The sequence below is a fragment of the Crinia signifera genome, chromosome 9 (assembly GCF_055691185.1).
Source record: "Crinia signifera chromosome 9, ASM5569118v1, whole genome shotgun sequence".
Classification (NCBI taxonomy): domain Eukaryota; kingdom Metazoa; phylum Chordata; class Amphibia; order Anura; family Myobatrachidae; genus Crinia; species Crinia signifera.
The window spans coordinates 81396709-81424079 of record NC_139225.1 but is presented as its reverse complement, the minus strand read 5'-3'; the positions used below and the strand labels follow the sequence as shown (position 1 = coordinate 81424079).

Genomic DNA, 27371 nt, shown 5'->3' with positions numbered 1-27371 from the left:
ATTTCGCGCCCCCCCTACCCCAGTAATAAATTAGGGGCGTGGCTAACATGTGTTTGCATGTTACATTTGAAAAGAAAAAACTTTAAAAATAAGACACGATATAAGACGCTGTAACGGAATCTGCTGCGCTATATAAGACGCTGTAACTGAATCTGCTGTGCTATATAAGACGCTGTAACGGAATCTGCTGCGCTATATAAGACGCTGTAACTGAATCTGCTGTGCTATATAAGACGCTGTAACTGAATCTGCTGCGCTATATAAGACACTGTAACGGAATCTGTTGCGCTATATAAGACGCTGTAACGGAATCTGCTGCGCTATATAAGACGCTGTAACGGAATCTGCTGCGCTATATAAGACGCTGTAACTGAATCTGCTGCGCTATATAAGACGCTGTAACTGAATCTGCTGCGCTATATAAGACGCTGTAACGGAATCTGTTGCGCTATATAAGATGCTGGAACGGAATCTGCTGCGCTATATAAGACGCCGGAACGGAATCTGCTGCGCTATATAAGGCGCCGGAACGGTATCTGCTGCGCTATATAAGACGCTGTAACGGTATCTGCTGCGCTATATAAGACACTGTAACGGAATCTGCTGCTCTATATAAGATGCTGTAACGGAATCTTCTGCGCTATATAAGACACTGTAACGGAATCTGCTGCGCTATATAAGACACTGTAACGGAATCTGCTGCGCTATATAAGGTGCCGTAACGGAATCTGCTGCCCTGTATAAGACACTGTAACGGAATCTGCTGCGCTATATAAGACACTGTAACGGAATCTGCTGCGCTATATAAGACACTGTAACGGAATCTGCTGCGCTATATAAGACAGTGTAACGGAATCTTCTGCGCTATATAAGACACTGTAACGGAATCTGCTGCGCTATATAAGACGCTGTAACGGAATCTGCTGCGCTATATAAGACGCTGTAACTGAATCTGCTGCCCTATATAAGACGCTGTAACTGAATCTGCTGCACTATATAAGACGCTGTAACGGAATCTGCTGCGCTATATTAGATGCTGGAACGGAATCTGCTGCACTATATAAGACGCCGGAACGGTATCTGCTGCGCTATATAAGACGCCGGAACGGAATCTGCTGCGCTATATAAGGCGCCAGAACGGTATCTGCTGCGCTATATAAGACGCTGTAACGGTATCTGCTGCGCTATATAAGACACTGTAACGGAATCTGCTGCGCTATATAAGGTGCCGTAACTGAATCTGCTGCGCTGTATAAGACACTGTAATGGAATCTGTTGCGCTATATAAGACACTGTAACGGAATCTGCTGCGCTATATAAGACACTGTAACGGAATCTGCTGCGCTATATAAGACACTGTAACGGAATCTGCTGCGCTATATAAGGTGCCGTAACGGAATCTGCTGCACTGTATACGACACTGTAACGGAATCTGCTGCGCTATATAAGACACTGTAACAGAATCTGCTGCGCTATATAAGACACTGTAACGGAATCTGCTGCGCTATATAAGGTGCCGTAACGGAATCTGCTGCGCTATATAAGACACTAACGGAATCTGCTGCGCTATATAAGACACTGTAACGGAATCTGCTGTGCTATATAAGACACTGTAACGGAATCTGCTGCCCTATATAAGACACTGTAACGGAATCTGCTGCGCTATATAAGACACTGTAACGGAATCTGCTGCGCTATATAAGACGCTGTAATGGAATCTGCTGCGCTATATAAGACACTGTAACGGAATCTGCTGCGCTATATAACATGCTGACAGCTGTAAATAAATAAATATATATACAGCACAGCAGGGCAGCAGCAGATGCCAGAGAGATTCACTCCCCCCCCCCCCTCCTCCCCTCCCCCAGGACCCACGAATCCCCTAAACCCCAAGTGTATTATTAATCTTATTACATCATTAATTAGCTGTTAAAAAATATATATATATATCCACCTTGAATAATGATAGCAGGGCGGCACGGGCGACAGCAGAAACTATCCACACCAGCGCTTGGGATGGCTGTGGCTGATGACGGAGGAGGGAGTGAGAGGCAGGAGACTGTGGGAAGAATCCGAGTGCTGCTGCGCTGCGCTGCCCGGAAGCCGGTCTGAGCAGCAGCAGCACGGAGAGAGTCAACAAGCGTCACGGACCGGGCAGGGGGCAGGAGGCAGCTGCCAGGCAGGGCAACCGCCGACGCACGCTGCCCGTATATTGATCTTTCTTCTGCAGGGTTGATTTTTGCGGAGGGGGGGGCGGGCCGGCGGCGCCATCCGACCAATCGGCGCCCGGAGCAGGAGCTCCGGTGGCTCCGCCCTCCCTACGCCTCTGTGCAGCAGCGGGGATGATCCAGGCTGTGGTGGCTGAGTGCTGTTGTAGCGCTATTTGCCGGTGGGGTGGGAAGCGCACTTGGGGGGGAGGGGGGGTACTTTTGGTCTCAGGGCCATCTCAACATCAGTGAGGGCCCAGTGATTTATTTTGCCCAGGGGCCCTCACTGATGTTGAGACGTCCCTGACCCCAATACCGCAGCACCCCTTTACAGCTCACAGGAGAACCCCTTCATTACATGGAGTAAATACACAGGGCAGAGATCCTTAATTAAATGGAGCAAACAGCACCAATACAGGAGCACATGGGTGCACTGGAACACCTTTAATTATTTTAAATGTAAATGAAATGGAGCAAACATACAGAGCAGTGTCCCTTCATTAAATGGAGGGAACACAGGGCAGAGCACCCACCCCTATAGCACATGGGAGAACCCCTGCATTTATTTATAGCACACAGTGCAGTGCCCCTTAACAACACAGGACAATGGCATCCCCTTTGACAATGGCATCCCTTTTTTTAAAGTGTACAGCAGCACTAAATTATGTGGCAGACAGGGCAGCAGTGCAGCCCCAGCACTGGCAACATAGGGCACAACACAGCACTGACAGCATAGACATGGGTCCTCAAACTGCGGCCCTCCAGATGTGGCGAAACTACAAATCCCAGCATGCCTTGCCACAGTTTTCCTATAAGGGAGTGTTAAAACTATGGCAAGGCATGCTTGGAATGGTAGTTTCACAAAATCTGGAGGGCCGCAGTTTGAGGACCCATGGCATAGGACACAACACAGCACTGGCAGCATAGGACACAACACAGCACTGGCAGCATAGGACACAACACAGCACTGGCAGCATAGGACACAACACAGCACTGGCAGCATAGGACACAACACAGCACTGGCAGCATAGGACACAACACAGCACTGGCAGCATAAGACACAACACAGCACTGGCAGCATAGGACACAACACAGCACTGGCAGCATAGGACACAACACAGCACTGGCAGCATAGGACACAACACAGCACTGGCAGCATAGGACACAACACAGCACTGGCAGCATAAGACACAACACAGCACTGGCAGCATAGGACACAACACAGCACTGGCAGCATAGGACACAACACAGCACTGGCAGCATAAGACACAACACAGCACTGGCAGCATAGGACACAACACAGCACTGGCAGCATAGGACGCCACACACGTCACCACAGGATTTTATCCTGCAGCCCCAGCAGCAAGTGTAATTGACTTGTGCAGGCTGGCAGCACAGGACACCACACAGGACAGGACTACTACACCGCAAATAGGACAGTACTACACCCCATGCCACCCTCCGCTCAGACAGAAGCCAGACATGTCCATCCGGCTCCCTTTCCAATACTGGAATGAAGATGGCATCGAGCCACGTGAACTTATATAGGGTCCGGATCTCGCGAGAATCTGACAGTGGGATGATGGCGTTTGCCTCGTTCCAGGATCTGATTTTGTCAGGAAGAGCCGAGCCGCGCTCCGATCTCGCCAAGGACCGTGAAGTTCGGGGGCATTCAGATCTGGGAGACTCGAACACGCTCATCTCCCAAAATAACCTAAACCTATTTACATTAGGGTAGGTTATTTATTAATTAGGGCATCTAACAACCTCCGTCCTCAGCTAATATCACATACTGGTCAAAAACAGAAGTGGATCTAGACACAACCAAGCCAAAACCTGCCAGCCAGACCTGACAGGGTCACAGAAAGGTCAGTCCTGTCAGACAGGGATCTGCAGAGGATGCCTCATACTACACAAAGGGGGTTATTCTGGTTCACTCGCAAAGGCGCAATCATTCTCTAATGGACAAAAACATATACACTTCAGGTGGGGCTGATGTAACATGTGCAGAGAGAGTTAGATTTGGGTGGGGTTTGTACTTCAGACTAATATCTATATTGCAGCCAGTATTTACCCTGCACAGAAACAATAAAACACCCAAATCGAACGCTCTCTGCACATGTTACATTAGAGCCCTACCTGCAGTACATATGGTTTTGTCCATTAGTGAGTGATTTTGCCTTTGCGAGTGAACCAGAATAACCCCCATAATACAAACAAAAATATAGGGTCAGTGTTTTTTGATTATATGAATAATAAGTTAATAAGAATTTACTGTTACTGGTAAGATTGACAACTGTAGAACAAACACAATAGTGCTCAAAACATGAGTGGATAATAAAGTTTTAAAAGGTCACATGACTCCATTACCAATTAACTTGCATAGCTTGGTAACCAAGGACACTGAAAGACGCCTAACAAGATAGCTGTACATCATGCAGGTAGGCTTATGATAAAGGCTACTCTATAAACTAAGGTAGAATAAAACATACAGAGGTGCTCAAAAAGATTATGTGGGTTATTCTAAAGTGACAGGATTCACGAAAGTGAAAATGCAGCTAAAACTCTAAAAGCAGCAGGTCTGACCACATTCCCCATTTGTACAAGGCTCCGTAACACAAAACTGTACCCGATAGGCAATGTCATTTATAGATCTACAGTATAGATAGTATTCTCTAATACTGAGCGGAATCCAGTAGGATCTGTCCCAGTGTACCAACAGGTGCAGAAGGGACTATGTAAAAACCGGACCCGGACTAAACACCCGGTAGGTGTCTTATCCGGGGGGGGGGTCCCTGTGATAGCTATCATCGGGGACATGGGGAAGGGGAGATTACAGCCTCCCCGTGTGGTCCGGCCCGTCCGGTTTTTGCTACATGCCCGGACCATACAGGGAGGGTTTATTATCTCCCTCCTCCTCTCCCTGGTGACAGGTGTCACAGGCAGCCCCCAGTACAGGACACCCACGGACAGGACACCCCCTGGCCCGGACCCTACAAGCTCTGCACTGCAGATTTTGATGTCCGGTCCGGCGGTCCAGGGGTACCCATACCTGGTGCAGGACTCATTGGTGATACAGAATTGCTATCATCACGCATAACTGTATCTAATAGTATATGTACATAATATAAATAGTATCAACATTTATATATTAGTGAATATAATAGCACATATTCATATCTATTATGTACTTGCATATAATAGTATATATATATATATATATATATTTAAAGGAACTGTTTCTTGCCTCATTATTATGCTGTGAGTGCCGCACCTATGCTCCATATATATATATATATATATATATATATATATATATATATATATATATATATATATCAGCGGTGGCCCTGTGGTGAGTGCATTACTTTTTTGCATATAGCCATAGACAATTGGATAAAATGAATTATCATATGGTTTCTAAAGGTGTGTGTCTATGGTGAGGGTGAGAGATCTCCATAGAGATACCTATCAGGGGTCTAATTATATCCCTTAAGGGGTGTACACATGGGCTTGGGCTAGTTAGTCAAAATAAAGATGTAGCCTTGCCATGCCCAACCGCTAGCCCGTGAGTACAGCCAAATAGATTGTGCAGAGTGCAGTCAGAATTTACTTAGCTGCACAGTCTATTTGGCTGGGAGCTAGTGACATCATGGAGCCGCGCTTCTGGCTAACCATCTAGGCGATTGTAACTATATAGTCAAAATCGCCTGGCCAAATCGCACCATGTGTACATGGCTTTAATGCAATATAGGGATGGTAAATGTTATGTCTAAGTTTACCAAAGCATTGCAGCCAGAGTCGCCAATACATCAACATGGTACTGATCATTTTCTATAATATCATGAATGGCCTGCTCTTTTTAATAATAAAATTAGCTTTACTGGTAACACCTTATTCTTCTTTTTAGTTTTTACCAATTGAGAGTTCCAATGTTCCCCTTATTATTAGCTACAGTCATCCTCGCTATTTACTGCATATTGAGAATATAATTCTTAGGGAGCAATTTACTAAGAATATGAATACAAAAAATCATATTCGTATTCGTAATACGAATGAATACGTCTGGATACAGCTGTTTTAGCCATATGCAAATTCGTATTCCAGAGGAAAATTTACTAATCAGTTGTATTTAACAGATTAGTATTTTCCAATGTAATATCCATTCGTATTGTAGCCGATATTTTGAAAACCAGACCCAGACCCAACCAGCCAGCAGGGTAATGCCACAGCCGGGGGGGGGGGGGAGACTTTTTATACAAGACCCCATGGCCAAATCATTCATCCCTACCGACCAGTCAGCCTGGGCAGGGGTCCTGGAGGAGTGGGGACCCCCCCATTGAAGGGGTCCCCCTCCAGAACTTACCAACTTACCTGCCCCAGTAGCCCTGGGCTGTGGGTACCGGGCTGATTAAAGTGTCAAAAATAGAATACACCATTGGATTTTGCTGTGGAACTATGAGCCCCAGCAATCCTGGAACGCATACTGGAAATTGGAAATCCACAAGTTCCAGCATGCCGCCCATTAATGGGTTTGCTGGGATTCTTAGTTTCACAGCAAAACCAATAGTTAAATAAAAGCACACTGACACATCAGAGATGTGAATGAAGATCGGTCCCCTTGTCCAGTAGAATTCCATTAAGGGTACCTGTGGAGGCAAACCATACTTACATACTCCTTGGCGTGGATCAGGTCCTCTTCGTTCCATGTAGGTTCCAGGGGAACTTGGCAAAAAAGCAAGCCGAGAACACGAACCATAACGAACTGAGCAGGAGCCGCCCGCTGTCTTTGTTTACATCATGCAGCTCGCCCCCCGAACAGCGGTATTGGCCGGCTTGCGGCCTAACGGCTTCTGATTGGCCGCTAGGGTGCAAGCCAGCTCATAGCACTATTCGGGGGGTGAGCCGCACAATAAACAAAGACAGCGAGCGGCTCCTGCTCAGTTCGTTATGGTTCATGTTCCCGGTTTGTTTTTTTGCCAAGTCCTCCTGGAGCCTACATGGAACGAAGACGACAGATCTACGCCGGAGGAGACATGTAGGTATAATTTGCTAATGTACCCCTCAGGATTTCTTCAGGACCGGACCACGATGGACAGACGGAGGGCGACCTATCTACGGGCTCAAGATGTCTGTATGAAAGGGCTCAGTATGTCATAAAATGTTATTTTTATAGGGTGTCTGTGTGTTTATTTAGCTATTTGTATTGCTGTAGAACTACAAGTTCCAGTGGGCCCTTTAATGCCCCGCATGCTGGGAATTGTTGTTCTCCAAGTCCCTGTATGCAGGGGAGGCTTGCTGGGACTCATAGTTATGAATGCGCCATAAATACAAATACGAATTGTTGTATTTTTGGCATAGTAAATGCCAAAAATACGAATACACCTAAAAAAACTTGTATTTTACTATACGAATATGATTTATTTAGCCATATTTAGCTTAGTAAATTTCCCCCATAGGGTTTAATTCATTGTTATTATGTTATGTGATTGTTTTTTGTATCCTTTGTATTTTGGAAATTAATAGTGGCCCAAATAGATAAGTGTGCAATTAAAATGGAAATATATATATATATATATATATATATATATATATATATAGTCCAGAGTTCCCACACTGATCTGTGTAGGATGTAAGGCACTCGCCAGAATAACGAGTATCCAAACTCTGTTATAAATTCATCAAATTATTGGTTTTTATTCCAGTCATAAAATTGTGCTGCAGTAATCACTATCCATACGCCCCAACGTTTCGGTCCCTGCCTTGGACCTTTGTCAAGGAGCCTACAATACATACAAGCCATACATACAATAGTTCAATATATGCAAAAAAGTGGTCCAACAACAGGGGCAAACGCAGGATTTTCAGAAGGGGGTTTACAGAGGGGGGGAGCAAAGCCGGGTCAGTTAAAGTATTACAGACAGACCAAATGTATATAAATAATAATAATAATAATAATAAATATATATAGTGGAGTGGGTTTATTCTTCATAATTTTCTGGTGGGAGGACAGCTTGCTTGACTGCAGATATCTCCAGTTCCCGGAAATAGTTTTTTTTAGATTTTAATGGAATTAAAAACTAGAGAATCCCACCTACCAAATGGTATTGGGGACTAGGGGATCAGAGTTCAGAAGGCAGAGCAATCTGCCAACGAGAATATAAAACTACATACCAGGTGTGTGGAGCTGGAGCAGTAACCAGCTGCTGGAAGGCTGATATCTCTGATTTTGGGAATAGTAGAGACAAGGTACTAGTGTCCCTCAAAGGGGGAGAGTCCCAGCTTTTGGAATATACCCTCAGAAAAACGAAGTCAGACAGAACCTGAAATATCTGACTGGGAAGAGCAATTAACAGGCTTGGATGGGGACCACTGCTTTGAAGTCAGATATCTCTGGTTCCCAAGGGCCAATTTTTTTAATTCTTGTACCCGTGGAAAGAGGGGACCCTCAGCTTTCAGCCTAGGGCCATTAGACTCCTGGGGGGGGGTGTTTCTGGGTACACAGAAACCCCCCCTGCGTGCGCTACTGAACAACGGACCACTAACATAGTGATGCAGAAATGTCATTTAGTAAAGCACACAATCTGATACATTACTTGGTATAGAAGAGTAGTCAGCGTAGTCAAATGAAGAAAGAACCTCTAGGATGAGGAATCAGCACATTTAATGAGGCTGCCCGCGCCTGACATATATACCCCCCTAAAGCATCTCATAATTGACGAATTTGCCGGCATGCACGCTGCGCTGGGCGCTCCGATACCGGAAGTTCGGGTACCCGGAAGTGACGGCGCTGGACCGCATCATGGTCCGCATGTTGTGCCGAGATCACAGGAAGTATTGCTATACTGCAGCTAATGGCGTGAACCGCATATTGGCATGCATAACTACCGCCTATCGCGGGAATCCATCGGGCATACGTATGCGTGCATTCCCTGAACTGACGACGGGGCCTCCGAGCTCTGAAACATTTTCCCTGCACTAGGAATAAATATTCCTGTTTCTTCACCATTGATCAAGCCTCCGAGTGCCGCTTATTGTTGCAGTATATATATATATATATATATATATATATATAGACAGAAGAAGTGGAGGGTCGCTGTCCCTCATAAGGAGGCACCGGAGCAAGGAACGGCATTTTCATTAAGTCCTGAGTCACGGGCCCTCTCTGCGTGTATATATATATATATATATATATATATATATATATACACACATACACGCACCACACGTTTCTTACATAAACTTTAAATATTTCATAACTAAACTGTACTAGTACATAATTTGCATTTCATGACTACTGTATATTGACCAACACATGTTATAAGGATGTGACTGTTTTCTTGCTTCAGTACCATGGTGATAAGTTTTGTGCTGATAGGAGGGACCTCTGCTGTCTTTCTAGGACATTCAGGATAGAAGGCACTCCCTTTCTGAGAGACACAACCAAATGGAGGGTAAGAGAACCTGGGCAGAATGGATACAAGATGTAAAACTCACTATCTGGAATCCATCCAAAAAAGAATTTCTAGGAAGAAATCGGAAAAGCTGGGGTAAGAGATCAGATTTATTTGCATTGCAATATCTTAGACATCATATGATAGTAAATAAGCAGTGTTTGTGGCTAAATGTTAGATTGTATTTAGAAAAAAAAGTTTTTATTTCATGTGGGGCTGAATTCCATTGGTGGACCATTCCTTTATTCATTACCTGTAGTTGAAATCTTAAGAAACTATTTAAGATCTTTTATGCCTTACACGCATAGGTCTTCAAACTGTGGCCCTCCAGATGTTATGAAACTACAAATCCCAGCATGCCTTGCGACAGTTTTAACACTCCCTTATAGCAAAACTGTGGCAAGGCATGCTGGGATTTGTAGTTTCACAACATCTGGAGGGCCGCAGTTTGAAGACCCATGCCTTACAGAAATACAAGTTATGACTAATACTGTACATTAAAAGAAATGCCTTTTTAATCATGGTTGAAATTCACTTAGTAAAGAAAATTAATCAATAAAAGTCACAAAAAAAAGCATAGCTTATGTTATTTTGTTGTACAGTGAAGAACAACTATTAAATATATTTACATTATGTATAGCTACACAATAATGTTCTCTCTGTCTGCTTAGGACGGTTAAGGTGCTGCCCATACACTATGCAACTTCTCCAAGGGGAGAAGTTGCATAGTATCCCCTTAAACCGCCTGGCAGCTTCCCGGATGGCAGGCTGCTAGGACAGGGTCTGCAAGGTGCCCATACACGGTACAATTATTGTATACAATTTGGATTAGATCGTATTGCAATGCAATGAGATACAATGAGATGAGATCTAGTACAAAAAGTAAGTGCAGCACATACTTGTTGAGCTGTGCGGTGTGACGGGAGTGTGCATCTCATCACACCCAGCAATTGTACCGTGTATGGGCATCTTTAGTTTTATAATTGAGCTCTAATCATGCCTCAATACAGTTTTTTATATATGTTTCATTGCATTGCATTGTATATGTGTATATGTGTACTGTTTTCAGATACAGACCATTTTTTAAACACGTAAATATTCTTTCAACCAGCAGTCAACCTGTAGTGTTAAACATTTGCCATCCCCTCCTGGGGGATTGTTCTGGTTCACTCCTTCTCGCAAATTCCTTCTTAGATGGACAAAACCATGTGCACTGCAGGGGGGGCAGATGTAAAATAGGCAGAGAGAATTAGATTTGGGTGAGTTATTTTGTTTCTGTGCAGGGAAAATACTGACTGCTTATTTTTACACTGCAATATAGATCTCACTTTGAAGTAAAACTCCACCCAAATCTAAGGGCCCCCATACATTATGCAATTTTAGGCCAATTTCACCCGATTTTGGCACTTTGGGCCGATAAATCGGGTGAAATCGGCCCATGCTTTTTAGCACCCACGATGTTTCAGATCCGATATATCTATATGTAGAACTCCGGGTACCTCCTTCCGGTGCTCAGTCATCCTCCAACCCCCAGTGTAGCAGCAGCAGCCGGAGCACGTCACAGGAAGGGACAGGCGTGTTGGGAGAGGATTGCAGTGATGACACTCTTCCCTGCTGCTGGGTGTCAGCATGTGCAGCAGAGCCTGGACCCCCGCTCTCCCCTGCTGATTGTGAGCGTGGGCAGTGGAGCCCGGACCCCCCCTCTCCCCTGCTGAATGTCATCACTGGCAGCAGAGCCCGGACCCCCCCTCTCCCCTGCTGAATGTCATCACTGGCAGCAGAGTCCTCTCCCCCCCTCTCCCCTGCTTAATGTCATCACTGGCAGCAGAGCCCAGACCCCCCCTCTCCCCTACTGAATGTCATCACTGGCAGCAGAGCCCGGACCGCCCCTCTCTCCTGCTGAATGTCATCACTGGCAGCAGAGCCCTCTCCCCCCCCTCTTCCCTGCTTAATGTCATCACTGGCAGCAGAGCCCGGACCCCCCCTCTCCCTTACTGAATGTCATCACTGGCAGCAGAGCCCGGACTGCCCCTCTCTCCTGCTGAATGTCATCACTGGCAGCAGAGCCCTCTCCCCCCCCTCTTCCCTGCTTAATGTCATCACTGGCAGCAGAGCCCGGACCCCCCCTCTCCCCTACTGAATGTCATCACTGGCAGCAGAGCCTGGACCCCCCTCTCCCCCTGCTGAATGTCATCACTGGCAGCAGAGCCCGGACCCCCCTCTCCCCCTGCTGAATGTCATCACTGGCAGCAGAGCCCGGACCCCCCCTCTCCCCTGCTGAATGTCATCACTGGCAGCAGAGCCCTCTCCCCCCCCCCTCTCCCCTGCTGAATGTCATCACTGTGGAGTTTTTTTTACCAAGAGAATGGAAAAAAAAACTAGGCGCTGGTATGAGTGGCTTCTATTGAATGAACATTAGCAAGTGGAGGGATGAATGGGATGAAGGGGAAAAAAGCTGCTGCTTGGGTTAGAGATATAGTGGTGTCTGAAACAATGGAACAACAATGGGCCTTGAAAAAGCTGGAGGCGAAGCGCGCGCCGGCTAGCGGTGGTGCCTACTCGTTCACCAAATATTAGCACTGCATTTTGATTTCTGTAATTTTTACCCACAGGTTATATTGGCTCAGAGGTGTTCTGTACCGACTACTTACCCTGCACTTACCAGAGGGGCAGCAGCGGCAACTAGACACAAAGCCTTGCTGACGACATGCTATCAAGAGCATGCTACGTATCAGCTAAAGAGTAAGACTAATCCCTATATTACACTGTGACGCAGTAGGTTACCTCACATGGCCACAGAGCCACTATACTTGTAAGAGGAACACCTCTGGTCACTGCACTCAGTGTATTATATGCTTTAGGGATCATAAAGACTAGTGCACAATGTGTCTCATATGAATAACTCTAAACCAATGTTGATTAACAGCAGACATGTGTAATGCCGCTGATTAAGCCTACATGCAGCGGTAACATCAGGGTTAACCATACCCTTAACAGTGAACACCCACCATATATACTTGGAGCTTGCCACCGTAGTGTGTTACAGTAATTAAAGTCTGTCTGTCAGTTGACATTGTGTCGACCACGACAATTAATACATCATAAAAATTACAGTTTTATTAAAACACACAACAGTTGTATTGTGGATTACTTTAAAAAAGAAGAGTAAAAAATAGCAAAAAAGTTCCTTAGAACTTGTATATTAGTGTCCCCTTAGGCAGATAATTCTGTGGCAATAATATTTGTGTCCTTTTTCAAGAGTTTATCGGCAGTACTGGTGGACAATGATTTTTAGACAATGTTCTCACCACTTGTAGGGGTATTTCCCCAAACTTGGGTCCTGGGGTCCTCACTAGAAAAGCTAAATATGTATCAGCGAAACGCGTTGGTGTATTGGACCCCCACCCATACGGCAGAATTACCTGTGGCACCCCCTGATCATCTGGATTGGCAGGACACCCATTTGGCATTACAACAATCTACCATCACCAAAGGATCACCACCATTGGGAAAGTACCACCAGGCCTGAGATCTTCCTCCAGCGGCAATTTACCACCAGAGCTCAACCGCACTCTAGTGCGGACACCAGGACCCAAGTTCGAGAAAATATCCCTACAAGTGACGCAAATTGGATGTAAAAATGGCACATCAAGTGTCAAATTGTATGTAGGCATCCTGGGAAGCTGCCGGGGAAGTTCAAGGGAAATCAGATGCAATTTTACAGGTCAGATAAATCTCATAGTGTATGGGGAGCTTTACTCTCTCTGCACAAATAACATCTACCCCACCTGCAGTGCACATGGTTTTGTCCATTTGAGAAGCAATTTGCAAGAAGTAGTGAAACAGAATAACCCCCTTAATGACAACAATCAGGACCATTCACATATGGGCAACATTCACGGAATGTAACAATACACACTGGGTGACATTCTATGCTATGCGCTAAATGCGCATGTTTAATTCGCACACTATATCGCCGCAAATCGCATTTTTCTAACTCGCACTTTTCAGTCCAAATTCGATTATTTAATGTGATGCGCATTTGAGGCTGAAAAGTGCGAAGAGTTGCGATTTGCGGCGAATTTTAGTCATAAAAAAGTGCGATTTTTAGTATGAAAAAAGTGCGATTTTTAGTCCGAAAAACGCGCCATTTCTTCCGCTGGTCATGTGCGAGTTTTGGACCAACCGGAGTGCGATTTACAAACCTGTCTCCGCATGACTAAGAACCCCCAAACCTATTGGCCCACCTATGTCCCCTCCATTATGCATCACACCCCCTATATAAAGGGGCATTGGCGCCATTTCACTCTTTGATAGGAAGTAAGGAGCATGGAGAGGAGCAGTGGAAGCGTTTGTGCAGGAAGAGGAGTTGGTGGCAGAGGAACCAGTGGCAGAGGGAGCACTGGCAGAGGAACCAGTGGCAGAGGGAGCACTGGCAGAGGGAGCACTGGCAGAGGGAGCACTGGCAGAGGGAGCACTGGCAGAGGGAGCACTGGCAGAGGGAGCACTGGCAGCAGCCAGACAAGTGGGAGAGGCAGCAGTGTGGCAGGCAGCATGGCCACAGCAAGGCCAGCCTCAGCTCAGACCCTGGCCGTCCAGCCCCAGCAGGAGGAGGTGGAGGATCCGCTGGCATCCCCATCCTACAGCCAAGCCCTAGACCATACCCCACACCAGCTGCAGGAGGGCCACATGTCAGAGGTGGAGGAAGATGCTGGTGAGGAGGAGGAAGACACTGCCATGGAGGAGGAGGAGGGTGACATGGCTGGTGCAGAAAATGAGGAGGAGGAGGAGGAGGAGGTGGTAGCTGGTCGCACCAAAAGTGGCCGCATGGTCAGGTTTTCCTATGAGGAAAATGTGGCACTTGTGAGGGCTATCATGCCAGTGTACGAGAGGCTGCTTGGCAAAAGCAACTACAAAACCACTGCCCAGCGCAAGCGCGCTATATGGAAGGACATCACCCAGGCGGTGAACGCTGTGAGTAATCACAAGCACCTGGTGCGCAATGTGAAGAAGCGCTTCAACGATATAAAACGCCAGTTGAAGCATAAAATGGCCCTGGAGATGGAGGAGGCCACCAGGACTGGAGGAGGAAGCCCCACCACTGTCAGCTACAATGCATATGAGGTGAAGCTGAAGCGCATCATCCCCCCTGAGGTCCTGCCTGGGATGCATGTGGCGGATACCGACAGGGCCCAAACGCCACCTCGAGCTGGTAAGTGTGACCCCATGCAAACTGTAACATACATGCCAATGTATTATACCTGTAATGTGCACTTGTATTGTTATGCTTTGTAAAGTGCTGCTGTGGAACTACATAGCCCAGCAAGGTCATGCACAAGAAAATGGCTGCTCCTGCTTTGAAATTGCTGATAATGCTGGCCCTTGTAGTTCCACAACTAATCTGATTGATTAACAGTGCACCATTCTTTGCAGCAGACTAACATGTATGTGTACAAAAACCCTGTGGTGTAATGGAGGTTTAGCTGGCATGCCTACAAACCACCGAATATCCTATAGTTGTCATGTGTACACTAGTTTACTACTAAGTCTGAAATAAAAGATTGGCCGGAAAACTAAACAAAGGGTGGTCCAGATATAATGCTGCCCTTTTCTATTGGGTATTGTCCATTATTGTGAATTCACTGCATGTTTTCTGAAAATGCATCTCCATTGCAAGGTCCATAATGCCTGGCCATCTTTCCTTGTACAGATTGTCCGTCCCGAAGTGCTGCAGCATCTAAGAGAAGAAGGCCCGTTGCTGCAGAATCTGTGGAAGCAGGTAAATGACTAAACAACACCCCATTACACATACAGTACACACACCCATATCACATCAACAAGATCTCACACTACATTCTGCTCCTGCTGCTACATTGCAACGGACATGAGTGTAATCTGAGCTAGGCATGTGACATATTAATAGTGTCATTGTTGCATGCAGTATCGGGGTACATGTGTAAGTGCATAACACCCCTAGGTATGGGCGTCAGCCATCTATAGGCCTATGTAAAACAGTATAGAGGACAGTGTGGCCTATATATGCATGAGTACTTACCTCTTCTCTGTATCCACAGGTGCTATACAACTAGGGTCAAACCAAACAGATTCTTCAATACTGGTGCTAGACGAAATGGACATCATTCTTGATCCGGTCGACACCTTTGCGGCAGAGGAAGAAATGCCGGGCTCGTCCCAGAGTGATCTTCCCCCAAGTGGGGTGCCACCCAACCCACCCCCAACCACCCAGCAACCCCATACACCAGCTACTGCTTCCCAAGTAGCTAACTCCTTGGTGAATTTCAAGGACAAGCAGCTTGAATTCATGGCCTCCCAAAGCCTCCAAATGGGAAATATACAGGGGTACATGCGTGACACCTTCCTGCAGTTGCGCAAAATGGCCCGTAGTGTAAGGGTAGCTGTAGGCACTCAAGTGCGCATTGCCAACAGTCTTGACAGCTGTTTTGCAGAACTAACTTCTGCAATACGTGAGCAGAATAGCCATATTGGGAGCCTGGCACAAAGTCTTACAGCCCTAACCCACACATGCACAGCGCAGACCAATGCCCTCCTAGCTATGCAGGCACAAATACAGCAGCAGCAGGAAGGCAATGTGGGAGGTGGCACTACCTCAACCCTCAGCAGTGTCTCCAGCACCCCAATAAGTGTCTCCCCCACTTCCCCACCCCGTCGTAGTGTGAGGACCCGTGGTGGGCTTAGTTCCGCCTCGAAAAGTGGTGTAGGGCTGCCTGATGCTGGCCGAAGGTAGCTGCTACATCAGTGTTTCTACATTAAAAAAGGCCAACTATCTGTCTACATGGCCCCACAGTTTGTATTTTGCACATGTTACATTGCAGAATGGTTTACTTCATAACAAGTAAAATTTGCAAACCGCATTCCATTGTGTTTGTGTCTTTTTCGCTATATAAATTAATGTGTGATTTATAACATATTGTAATGGTATATGACTATGGGATTGCAGTAAAGTAGTGTGGTATAACTCCTTGGCTGCCAAAGGTTATGGATGTACATTTTCCAGCAGGCTCTGACACTCATGGTTTGGACTGTAATGGTTGTAGTGTGTCAGGGCATGCTGGAACATGTAGTTCCACAACACCAGTGAGCCATGTTTCACAGAAAACTTAATTGTTACATGGACCAAGAGTACTTAGAAGGTAGATATCAGCAAGGGATAGGTCAGCACCACCATGTGCATCTGTTGTGGACTGGTGTTAGGTTAAATATGGGTGGAAAGCGGTGGTACTGGTCAATTATTTGTTAATGAGTACACTTACAACACTGGTACATTTTGGAGTACAGGCCACATGTGCTTACCAGAAAAGCTACGCCTGGTGATGTATGTCTGCAACAACTTCTTTATAGCAAGTAACAGTACAGTACAATTCTTAGACAAAGTGGCCTGTGATAGCACCAAGGCCCATGAGGTCACAGACTGAGTGGAGGCTGTGGACAAATAGTAGAGGGCACACATTCATTATTGCTGGACAGACACTACATAGTTGGCACCCACAAAATGGGCACAAGCATCTCTCACCTGCTCATATAACTCCGACAGGGTAATGGGGTTCAGCGTAACCATCCCCACAACCTGTTGGTCCGACAGGTAGTCCAGGTACAGGTGAGCACCATACATACGTGGGGTACCCAGTAGTGGGGGGGCAACCAGCATCTTTTGCCCACCTTCCTCCCTCCTGCGTTTGCCCTCCAATTGAGACACATGACAGATAACCAATTTTAAAATAGTCATACAAATCTACATGAATTAAACCCTCACAGGTGTCCTTATTAATGTTGGGGTTAAGGTAGGGGGGTTTGGGATTGATAATGAAGGCACCTGTGTTGAAATTAACCATGTGCGCACTTGACCAAAATGAGGTGTGTGCAAATGCGCCAAACAGAACCAGGTCTGAAAAAAGTGCGATAAATAGACACCGCAAAAGTGCGATTTGCAAATGCGCATAGCATTAAATAAGCGGTTTGTATAGTTTTGCATTGGAAAACATCTGGATGCGATAAAAGTGCGAATTAATCTCGCACTTTTGGTCCGCATACCTTTACGCACAAAATATGCGATTTCTGTCCCTTAACGCATCACGTTAAATTGGCGATTTCGCAGAAAAATGCGATATCGCCATTTTGTGGTCTAAATAACGCCACAAACAGAAAATCGCATAGCATAGAATGTCACCCACTGTTTCTTTCTGAATGCTATAGAAACAAGTGACAGATTGTATTTAAATTGTATTTATTTTGTATCAACAACACACTGCTTGATTACTGCACGCTGCACTGCTACAGCACATCAGAGATAGGGTAATGAGTGCTGTCTCCCACAACAAAGCATTTCTATGACAGGTGCAGCTTATCTGTCTGAATATGGTCGCCATTGTGAATTAATATGTGTCTCCTTATGTAACCACTGTCTGACACACCGGCTACATGCAGAACTTCCATAAGATGTAACATCTTGTATCTGATTAGCCAGCTCATGTTACTGCCCAGGAGAACCCCGTACATCTCCTATACAGTTCTGCTACTGCGCACCTGTCCTGCAGCTGCCTGCACATACACAATCTAGATGTATGCGCTATGTATGACTATGTGCAGATAAATACAATTTTTACACTGCTTGCAACATTGCTGCTTCCGCCACCTCAGGCCCTAAGTATTTATATTTATTGAGCAATCACTTACATTATGCCGTAATATACTGTGATGAATCGAAGTTTTAAACATCCACTAGGCTTATTGGTAAATATTCCTTACCATTTCTTACATCCAATATCTATAATGTGTTCAGAACTGCTGTTTTTTGTTTAATTAATGCAATGCAAATATATAATTAATGCAAATATTATATATTAGCTACCTTTATTGTTAGTTACATGTAAAGCAGCCACATGTCTGGATGGGCGTGGCAATCAGATTTAACCCTTTGAGTGCCAAATGAATTTGTCAAAATAGGTGTGAAAACATGCAAACTTTTTTATTCATCATAATGAACTGTCATGTTTACCTAATATAGGAAATATAATCTATTTTTACACATTTAGTCGACATGGACACTGTCTGGGTGTACCCAGTGGCGTAACTATAGCACCGCAGCCCCCGCCACCGCGCGGGGGGGGCGCTGTGCATGTGGGGGCGCCGGGGGCTGCGGTGCTATAGTTAAACCCCCCTCAATCCCCCGCAGACTTACCTATCGCGCTGGTCCCGTGGCTCCGTTCTTCTGCTGAGGACCACCACAAAATGGCCGCCCCCATATAGCACACAGTTCTCTGAAACTGTCTGCTGTATGGGGGCGGCCATTTTCTGGTGGTCCTCAGCAGAGGAATGTAGCCGCCGGGACCAGCGCGATAGTTAAGTCTGCGGGGGATTGAGGGGGGGTTTGCATGGGCGGCGGGGTAGGGTTGCTTGGCGGGGCGGCGACGGGGGGGGGGGTGCCCAAAACTTAGCTATGCCACTGGGTGTACCGCGTCCTCTCGTATGGCTCGCTGCACTCGGCACACTATTTTATTCTCCTACCACGCTGTAATGAAAACCTCATGTCAACCTTTTGACTGTCGACCTTCCCATTGTTGACTTAATGCTTATGTTGACCATAGCTATGTCCCCCTATTTCAGGTGTCAATCTTCCATAGTTGACCCAATGCTTGTCGACCTTAGTAGGGTCGAGTTAATGCGATGTCAATACTAACTGTCACATTTTCAAACCTGCTGCATTCATTCCTACCGTACAGTAGATTCACAGGTTGCCTGACAAACATGAACTGTGGGTCTTGAGGACAGGATTGGCCGCCCCTGATCTAGATTATAAAAACAGACATACAAATTCCCAGGCACACCGCACTGGACCAGCAAAAGAGACATTGCCCCTGATTCAGGTCCGCTCGCTAACGCCGCCCGCCTGAATTTCTGTCACACACACAACCCCACACCCTGTGCCGAATCCCCTCAATAACATGCGAGTGGATGTATGTGAACCCATCCCCTCGTATGTGGCCATAGGGGAGAGAAATCATTTGATGGTTACCGGCCATCCAAAGATATCGCTCCCCTTCAGATATAAAAGTCAATCTACTCTAGACTGACTGTTATTTCCTTTGGGATCCTCCAGAGGGGGGTAGGGTGCTGGCAACGTGTGACATCAGCCACTCGCCCTGTGCTGCGTTCCCAGGGGATCGGCCAGCATTTTCACAGGGACTCCCATAAAATTCTAGATGTTTCCCTGCTCCGGCCCGATGTCTGCCCCCGCCCACCCGCCCCCCTCCTTCCCCAACCCGCGCGAACGCCTTAGCGATTGTGATACTCGCTGAAGGCTGCACTTGCGCATAATCCCGCATGCACAGGACCAAAACATGGAACGGAACTGAATTTAATTTCCTGAATCACTCCCATACAGAGATTTTATAATATTTTTACATTTCCCTTGTATTGCTGGGGGGGGTTTTCTTTGGTGTTGTTTCTAACAATATGCCATCAATGTATCTTTTATTTGTCACTTGATTTACTTTTGAAATGGTTTGGTATTTGTTTACTGTTTAATTTCAACATTTATTAACCGGGAATTCTATTGTTGTTTATGCGAGCACTATATTGTACCCTTTATGAAGTCCTTTATATATAAAGCACACAGTTATAAAGTACTTTAGTGCAACCCATACATGTCTAGGGACTTGCAGTTGCAGACCTGTGCGCATTTATATTTGTGTAAACCTTTAATCTTTTGAAACTATTCAGCACAAAATATAAATGAGCAATTGTAAAGCCCTCCGCAGTATATTTGGGCCAGAACTTAATCTCCTGTCCACACATGGAGGTTAGAGCTCAGCATGATAAAGTTTCCATGACTGAGGATTCCCATAACTACTTTGCCTCTGGGAATAATATTAAATATCTTTCCATCTGTGTTTTGGGAGTTAAAAAACACTGTTTCTTCTGGGAAAAAAACTGCACGTAACATAAATAAATAAATAAAGAGATCAATTTATGGTAAAATGTGGAAAATATGAATGTTAAAAATGTATCTTAAAAATCAGGATGTCCATGTGTTCGGGGTATGGGTAAAAACCAGACCCAGACATGACTCTGCAGTCTGGAGCTTTTAGCATCCGGTCTGGAGGGGTCTCCTGTCCTGGGGGTGACCTGTCTGCAGGGGCTTCACGTGATAGCTGTCACCAGGGAGAGTTGGAGTGGGCGAATATAGCCTGCCTGTATGGTCCGGACATGTAGAAAAACCGGAACGGTCCGGACCACACAGCTGTAATCTCCCCTTCCCCATTTCCCTGGTGAAAGCTATCACAGATATACCCCTGGACAAGACACCCCCCAGACCGGACACTACAAGCTCCAGACTGCAGTTTTTGGTGTCCGGTCCGGCGGTCCGGAATCTTGCTCGGGTCCGGTTTTTACATAGTCCCATGTGTTTGTTTGCTTTCTGATATTGATAAATGCTGAAACCTCTAAACTAATTGTGATGAGGATTACACTATTGTGTAGGTAATTTTCCTAGGCAGGTGTTAAGTATCAGTTGCCAGGGGGCTATGGGCAGGGCTCTGCAGTGAGGGGTCCCATACAATGCTTTCAGCAATTGAGCAATGACAAGCATACGCGCCGCAATAGCAATTTGCATCTGTCATCGGGAGGCTGCCTGCAGGGCTACGCGGAAAGGTGTCCCCTGCACTGCTCTCGGCAAGTCTGACCTCTGTTATCACTGACTTCCACCCTTCTCTGCTAGAAATTTGATGTGTGGTGTGCAGAAAAATAAACAATGTTAGTAAGTATTCAGTATAAATTTTTATAACTTTATGTCTGCCCTTAAGGGAGTTGACAGCCAGCTAGGAGGTGCGGGGTGCGTTTTGGAAAAGTTCACCTTTTGACTGTTCCTGAGGGATTTCCAGTACCTTGTCACATCTTAAGATCCGGTGGCACCAGAGTTGGGGCCTACCTAATTTGCCCCTTCAAATGTGGCTATTAAAGGCGAAGCCTTAGCATATGCAGGTACTGGCCACCCATCAGGACAGATCAACAGAGGCAGTGTAGGGTTCGCTGTGGCCGTCCTAAACAGTGACAGCTGTGACAGCTGCTGGGTAACACCCAGATGCATAACAGTTATGTTGGCACAGCCATCTGGCAGTCACCTTAATAACTTCACCCCCCACAGGATGTCAGGACAGATAATAGCTAAGAAACTTGGAATAAAGTAGTACTTCATTTTATGCCTCCGCTGTCACCTGCAAGGTGCACCTCCTCCCACCAGTCCTGGCACCATAGGCTGCATCCTAATTAGCCTATTGGTTAATCAGGCACTGCCAGCAGCCTCTCGCCTCCCTCTGTGTCCCTGTGGAGGTGAAAGAACTGTGAGGGAGACTGAATGTGAATTGAGAGCAATGTCAAATGTGACTTCAAAGCAGTGTTTTTAGTAGACTGAGGAAATGTGATATTATTAAGGGGAAGTGATGACTCTGGAATGAAGGATAATAATGGTAGTCATACAGTTAAGCAGTGGCATCATTAGGGTGGTGCTGGGGGTGCGGAACACACCAGATGACACTATCTGGGGAGTGACACCAAAATAGCAGAGCTGCAATTGGTTAACATTACTGTCTCATAGCACTGAGGTCATCAGCTCGATTCCCACCATGGCCCTAAATGTGTGGAGTTTGTATATTCTCACAGTGATTGGTTTTCTCCGGGCGCTCAAGTTTCCTCCAACAATCCCATAATACAAATGGTACTTGTGTAGTTTCACGGCGCCAGCATGGCGCCCTGCTACTTCCGGGTTCTACACTTGGCACAAACTATCTAAAATAAAGTAACTTAACTCCATGCCAACATGGATAGTTCATACCCCCACTATCCATGTTGGCATGGAGTTGATGTTAGATAGCGTGGCGAGCGTAGCAAGCCACCGAGCCCGCAGCGTGGACGAGCGACGCGAGCCCCGCAAGGGGAATCAGACGCCATGCTGGCGCCGTGAAACTACACAAGTACCATACAAAACATATACTGGTAGTTTAATTGGCTCTCGACAAAAATAATTATAGTGTGAATGTGCGTTTACATGTGGTAGGAATGTAGATTGTAAGCGCCACTGGGGCAGGGACTGATTGAATGGACGAATGTCCACTGTAAAGGGCTGGGGTATATGTGTGCGCACAATATGACACACAGTCACACAGCCAGGGGGCATGTCACTGCTGGCAGGAGGTCATGCTTTGATAACTCCACAGTGTTGCACTGGGTGACACCAAATCTAGTGACACGACTGCATTATTTACGATTTTGTTTTATACTGAATAACTGAAACCCACATGAGACATTTATATTGATTTATTTCTGGTTTCTTCTCATTTCAGCCCTGATTTTATTATTTTACTTTCTGTTCTATGCATTTTTAACTGGAATGTTCTGTTTATGCATATATGGAATGCTTCTCACGATAAGTCCCTACGTGCCAACTTACAGAGACAGAGTTTTTCCACCTGGTAAGATCTTTTATGCTGGCTGTTTATATTATTATAATATATTTATTTAGAATATACAAAATATATACAGGTTGAGTATACCTTATCCAAAAGGGTTGGGATCGTTTGGTCTACAGCATGTTGGTCGACAAGCATAAGTTCGACACCATTAGGTTGACATGGGGAAAGGTCGACATGGTTCTAGGTTGATATGGTTCTGGGACGACATGGGTTTAGGTGGACAGGTCATTAGGTCGACACAAGCAACAGTAAAAAACACAATGTCAACCTTTTTACTGTCGACATAGACCATATCGATCTAATGACCTAGAACTATGTCGACCTATCTCCATGTCGACCTATTGGTGTCGACCCAATGCTTGTCGACCAACATGCTGTAGAGCAAATGAGCGTATCCCATCCAAAATGCTCAGGACCAGTAGTTTGGATGACGGGCTATTATTCCGTAGTTCGGATTAGTTTTATATTTTAATGAGGTATCTTGAGGTATCCTGCAGTTTTATTGTATACACATCCTGGTATGTTGTATAAACACATCAAACACATGAAATCCACACGAGAATATTTTATTTGTGCATGAAATAAGGTTTGGGGCCGATTCAGATCTGTTCACACAGTTCCGAATTCAGCACCATCCACGATAGTGCACATGTGCAAACCTCCGCAGCGAGCACCTTCAGCAAATATTTCATTCGCCAGGGCCCTCGCTGCCTGACTGACAGGCAGGGGGCATTCTGGGATAGGCACGTTTAATGGGAGAAGATGAGGGTCAGCCGTTCAAACGTCAGGACCTAAACAAGCCAGCACTCACAAGGCGGGACCCTCCATCTTCAGGCGTTCCCTTGGCAGGAGAGGGCTGTCTCTCCCAAAAGTCCTCCCTGTTTCACAGAATCGGCTTCTACAATTTGGGACCCACAAGGAAAGCAACCTAGGAACAGACACACAACAGGAGCCCTATTGGACTATTGGGTGACTATATCCGTGTCATTGACTTTTTAATGGTACCAGCCACATATACTGTACACCTTATTTTACTATTTCTATGCAATTGCTACTTATTTTTAATAAATTAAATTTTCATACTAGCAGCACACCTGTTGCATGTATATAGATGTAGCGCAGTTTAAAAAACTCTTTTCTTTTGCCTTTGTGTACTTTCTCAGGCACTGAATTTGAATGCAATCATATTCTTGCACATATTTCATGCCAGTTACAGATGTCCCCAGTAGTTCCAGTTACATATCATGTCCCCAGTAGTGCCAATTACAATTATAGTCCCCAGTAGTGCCAGTTACATATCATGTCCCCAGTAGTGCCAATTACAATTATAGTCCCCAGTAGTGCCAGTTACATATCATGTCCCCAGTAGTGCCAATTACAATTATAGTCCCCAGTAGTGCCAGTTACATATCATGTCCAAGTTTGCCTAGGGTGCAAGTAAACATTGTACCGGCCCTGCTCAACCTGTATTATATAAGCCTGTATTATATGTTAACCATACATAATTAATTCCAATGCTGTAAGTCTAGGAGGAGTGTGCCCACATAGAACAGTATTGGTCACCTTTGTTATATTTACAGCCTGTAATATGGCTCAGATTAGGTGCACACACCATTATCACCACCGCCAGATCCCTGACGGAGGATTGTGCCCAAGCATTTTGTGCTTGCCCGATTCCAAATTATGGACCTTATTCTGGTTGATTTCACAGCCTTACAAGTCCACCAGATGATCCCCTTCTCAGTATAGACACAGTGTGGACCATTTTATAAGCAATCTACAGTAAACCAATAATTGATTCGTAAAGGAAATCTTGGAGATGTGTGTAAAGGGGCCCATACACGGTCCGTTAAACGGATCCGTTCGGGTCTCAATTAGCACGCTTCGCATCGGATCGCATGCCTAGTGCATGCAATGCGATCCGATGCGAAGTTTAGCTAGTACAAAAAGTATGTGCAGCACATACTTTTTGTACCGTACTATGTGATGCGCGGGAGCGCGCATCGTATAGTACTAAACGGACGGTCCGGGAACGGACCGTCTATGGGCGCCTTTAGTATTTCAGTTTGATTGTACTTGCCTACCTGACCCTCTCCATGAGGAAGAGAATGCTCTGGAATTCCCTGGTAATGTAGGATTGCCATCACCTGTGGGGAGCTGGGTAATTGATAAGAAAGGTGTTTCACCACAGGTGATGGCAATCCTACATTACCAGAGGCCAGGAGCAGAGCATTTTCTCCCTCATTGAGAGGGTCAGGTAGGCAACCCTGAGTTTGATCTCTGCTGCAAGATAAAGGTTTGACTGCAGCCCAGGTTAAGCTGATGCTGTGTGGTGAGAGAGTTTCCATTGCTCTGTATTAAAAATCAGAATAAATTGCTTGTGTTAGTAGTGCATAATAATAGTGATAAATGTGTTTATGTTTCCTGTGTGTAACTGGATCAGAAGTCTTGTTTTGCACCAAGGAAAGGTGCTCCTCCTATGTAAGAACCTGGAAGGAATGTTTGGCCCCTGCTTAATTGGCTGTTACAGGCATTCTGCATTCCATCTGCCTGAAACACCGAGCGGGCTTAGAGTGAACTCCTGAACCTTCAGACCCCATTTAGCACACTTTGCATCATCAGACTTTGGCTTATGTGTGGCCTTAAGCAGTAACTTTATATTTTACTGACTGCCAAAACTGATTCTGTGCTCAGTGTAAATAAGTTTATATTTGATCATGGCCGTCAAGGTCAGACCAATGGTAATAGCTGGGCAAGATGGGAAATAAACCTAAGGAAGTAACTTTCAGGATTCTACTACGATTTCCTGTCCCCTTTAAAAGCAAAGGGGCCCATTTATCATATAATATTTGCAGCTAATTCCCCCAAAACGGTTAGCCGCTAATATTAAGTATCATCTGAATGTAAGACAGAGGGACTGCAGCAGGAATCTCCGATCCCTCCTGCCTTGTTCGCGGCCTCAACCCCAATTGGTTTTGATAACAAATGTATCCTGACCCTCTCCATGAGGGAGAAAATGCTCTGTTCCTGTGCTTCCCTGGTAATGTATGAATGCCATCACCTTTGGGAGCTAGGAAAAAGGTGTTTCACCACAGGTGATGGCAATCATACATTACCATGGAAATCCAGGAACAGAGCATTTTCTCCCGCATGGAAAGGGTCAGGTAGGCAAGTATGGATTGGGGCTGGAGGTGACTTCTCTTCCCCTAAAATACCTGGGCAGACTTGCGTTTTCCCTGACACTTCCAGAAAATGGCTCGTTGCCAGCCCCAAATGTCGGCTTCCTGGCAATCAATTTGTGAATGGCCTGCAAATTTGTAGCCGTGCGATAAGGTCTGAATTAGGCCCTTAGTCGGGAGATGGCAGTTTTAGCACCTTAGACCGGATGTTCAGTTGCTGTAAAGAGGGAGAGAGAGAGAGATTGTATTTAGAAACGAAGGTACTCTCAGGCAGGGAAGGCGACAGGAGGGGTCAAGGGGGACACTCGTACCGGGGCCAACAGTTTGAGGAGCCCCAAGAGTTTGAGGGGCCACAAGGGTTTGAGGGACTCAGGCGCTTTAAGCATGGCTGTCTAGTTACTTGTCTGGCTACCCGTACTAATTAGTTTAGTGACATCACGCATTGCACCAAACCACATGACGCACAATGATGTGCCCACCCATCTGCCCTTTCCTTATTATATTGCATAGTGAATATTAATTATCTGTTTATTTCTAATAATAAAAAAATACATTAAATATGCAATGTAATAAAAATATGCATGCAGTGTTGGGGGGGCCCATAGATATCAGTGTTCCAGGCCCCAAAATTTCTGTTGCCGGCCCTTATCTTCAGGAAAGTACATTTTGGCCCAGTTCCAGGTTCAGGAGCCCAGTTCCAGATGATGTCATATTTAATAAGAGATTCAGGAACTGATTGGGTAGATGTATGAAGCAGTGATGAGGGAGGAGAAATGATAAAGTGCCTGGTACTTTATCACCGGCCAATCAGCTTCTGACTGTTAAGTTACAGGCTGGGTTTAAAAAGGGACAGTCAGGAGCTGATTGGCCGATGATAATGTACCAGGCACTTTATCACTTCTCCTCCCTTATTACATGTACCCCTGAGTTCCTGCTGGTTCCTGCTGAAAAATAGTACTGGCTGTAACCATCATCTTCTGACTGCAGGACACGATTCTGTTTGTACCATACTAATACACCATCTCA

General features: G+C 45.7%; 1 protein-coding gene across 2 annotated transcripts in view; it reads left to right on the top strand.

Annotated features, from left to right (window-relative positions):
• Positions 1–27371, top strand: part of ATP1B4 (ATPase Na+/K+ transporting family member beta 4) — a 100097-nt gene that overhangs the window by 59502 nt on the left and 13224 nt on the right. Inside the window, exons 1-3 of one of the 2 annotated variants that reach the window (XM_083160578.1) lie at positions 4609–4648; positions 9610–9757; positions 23038–23166. In XM_083160578.1, coding sequence (XP_083016704.1) covers positions 4643–4648; positions 9610–9757; positions 23038–23166 — 283 coding nt within the window. In that variant the 5' untranslated portion in view covers positions 4609–4642. Of the gene's footprint in view, positions 1–4608; positions 4649–9609; positions 9758–23037; positions 23167–27371 lie in introns of those variants that run through there. The other variant, XM_083160577.1, reaches the window with a different exon arrangement.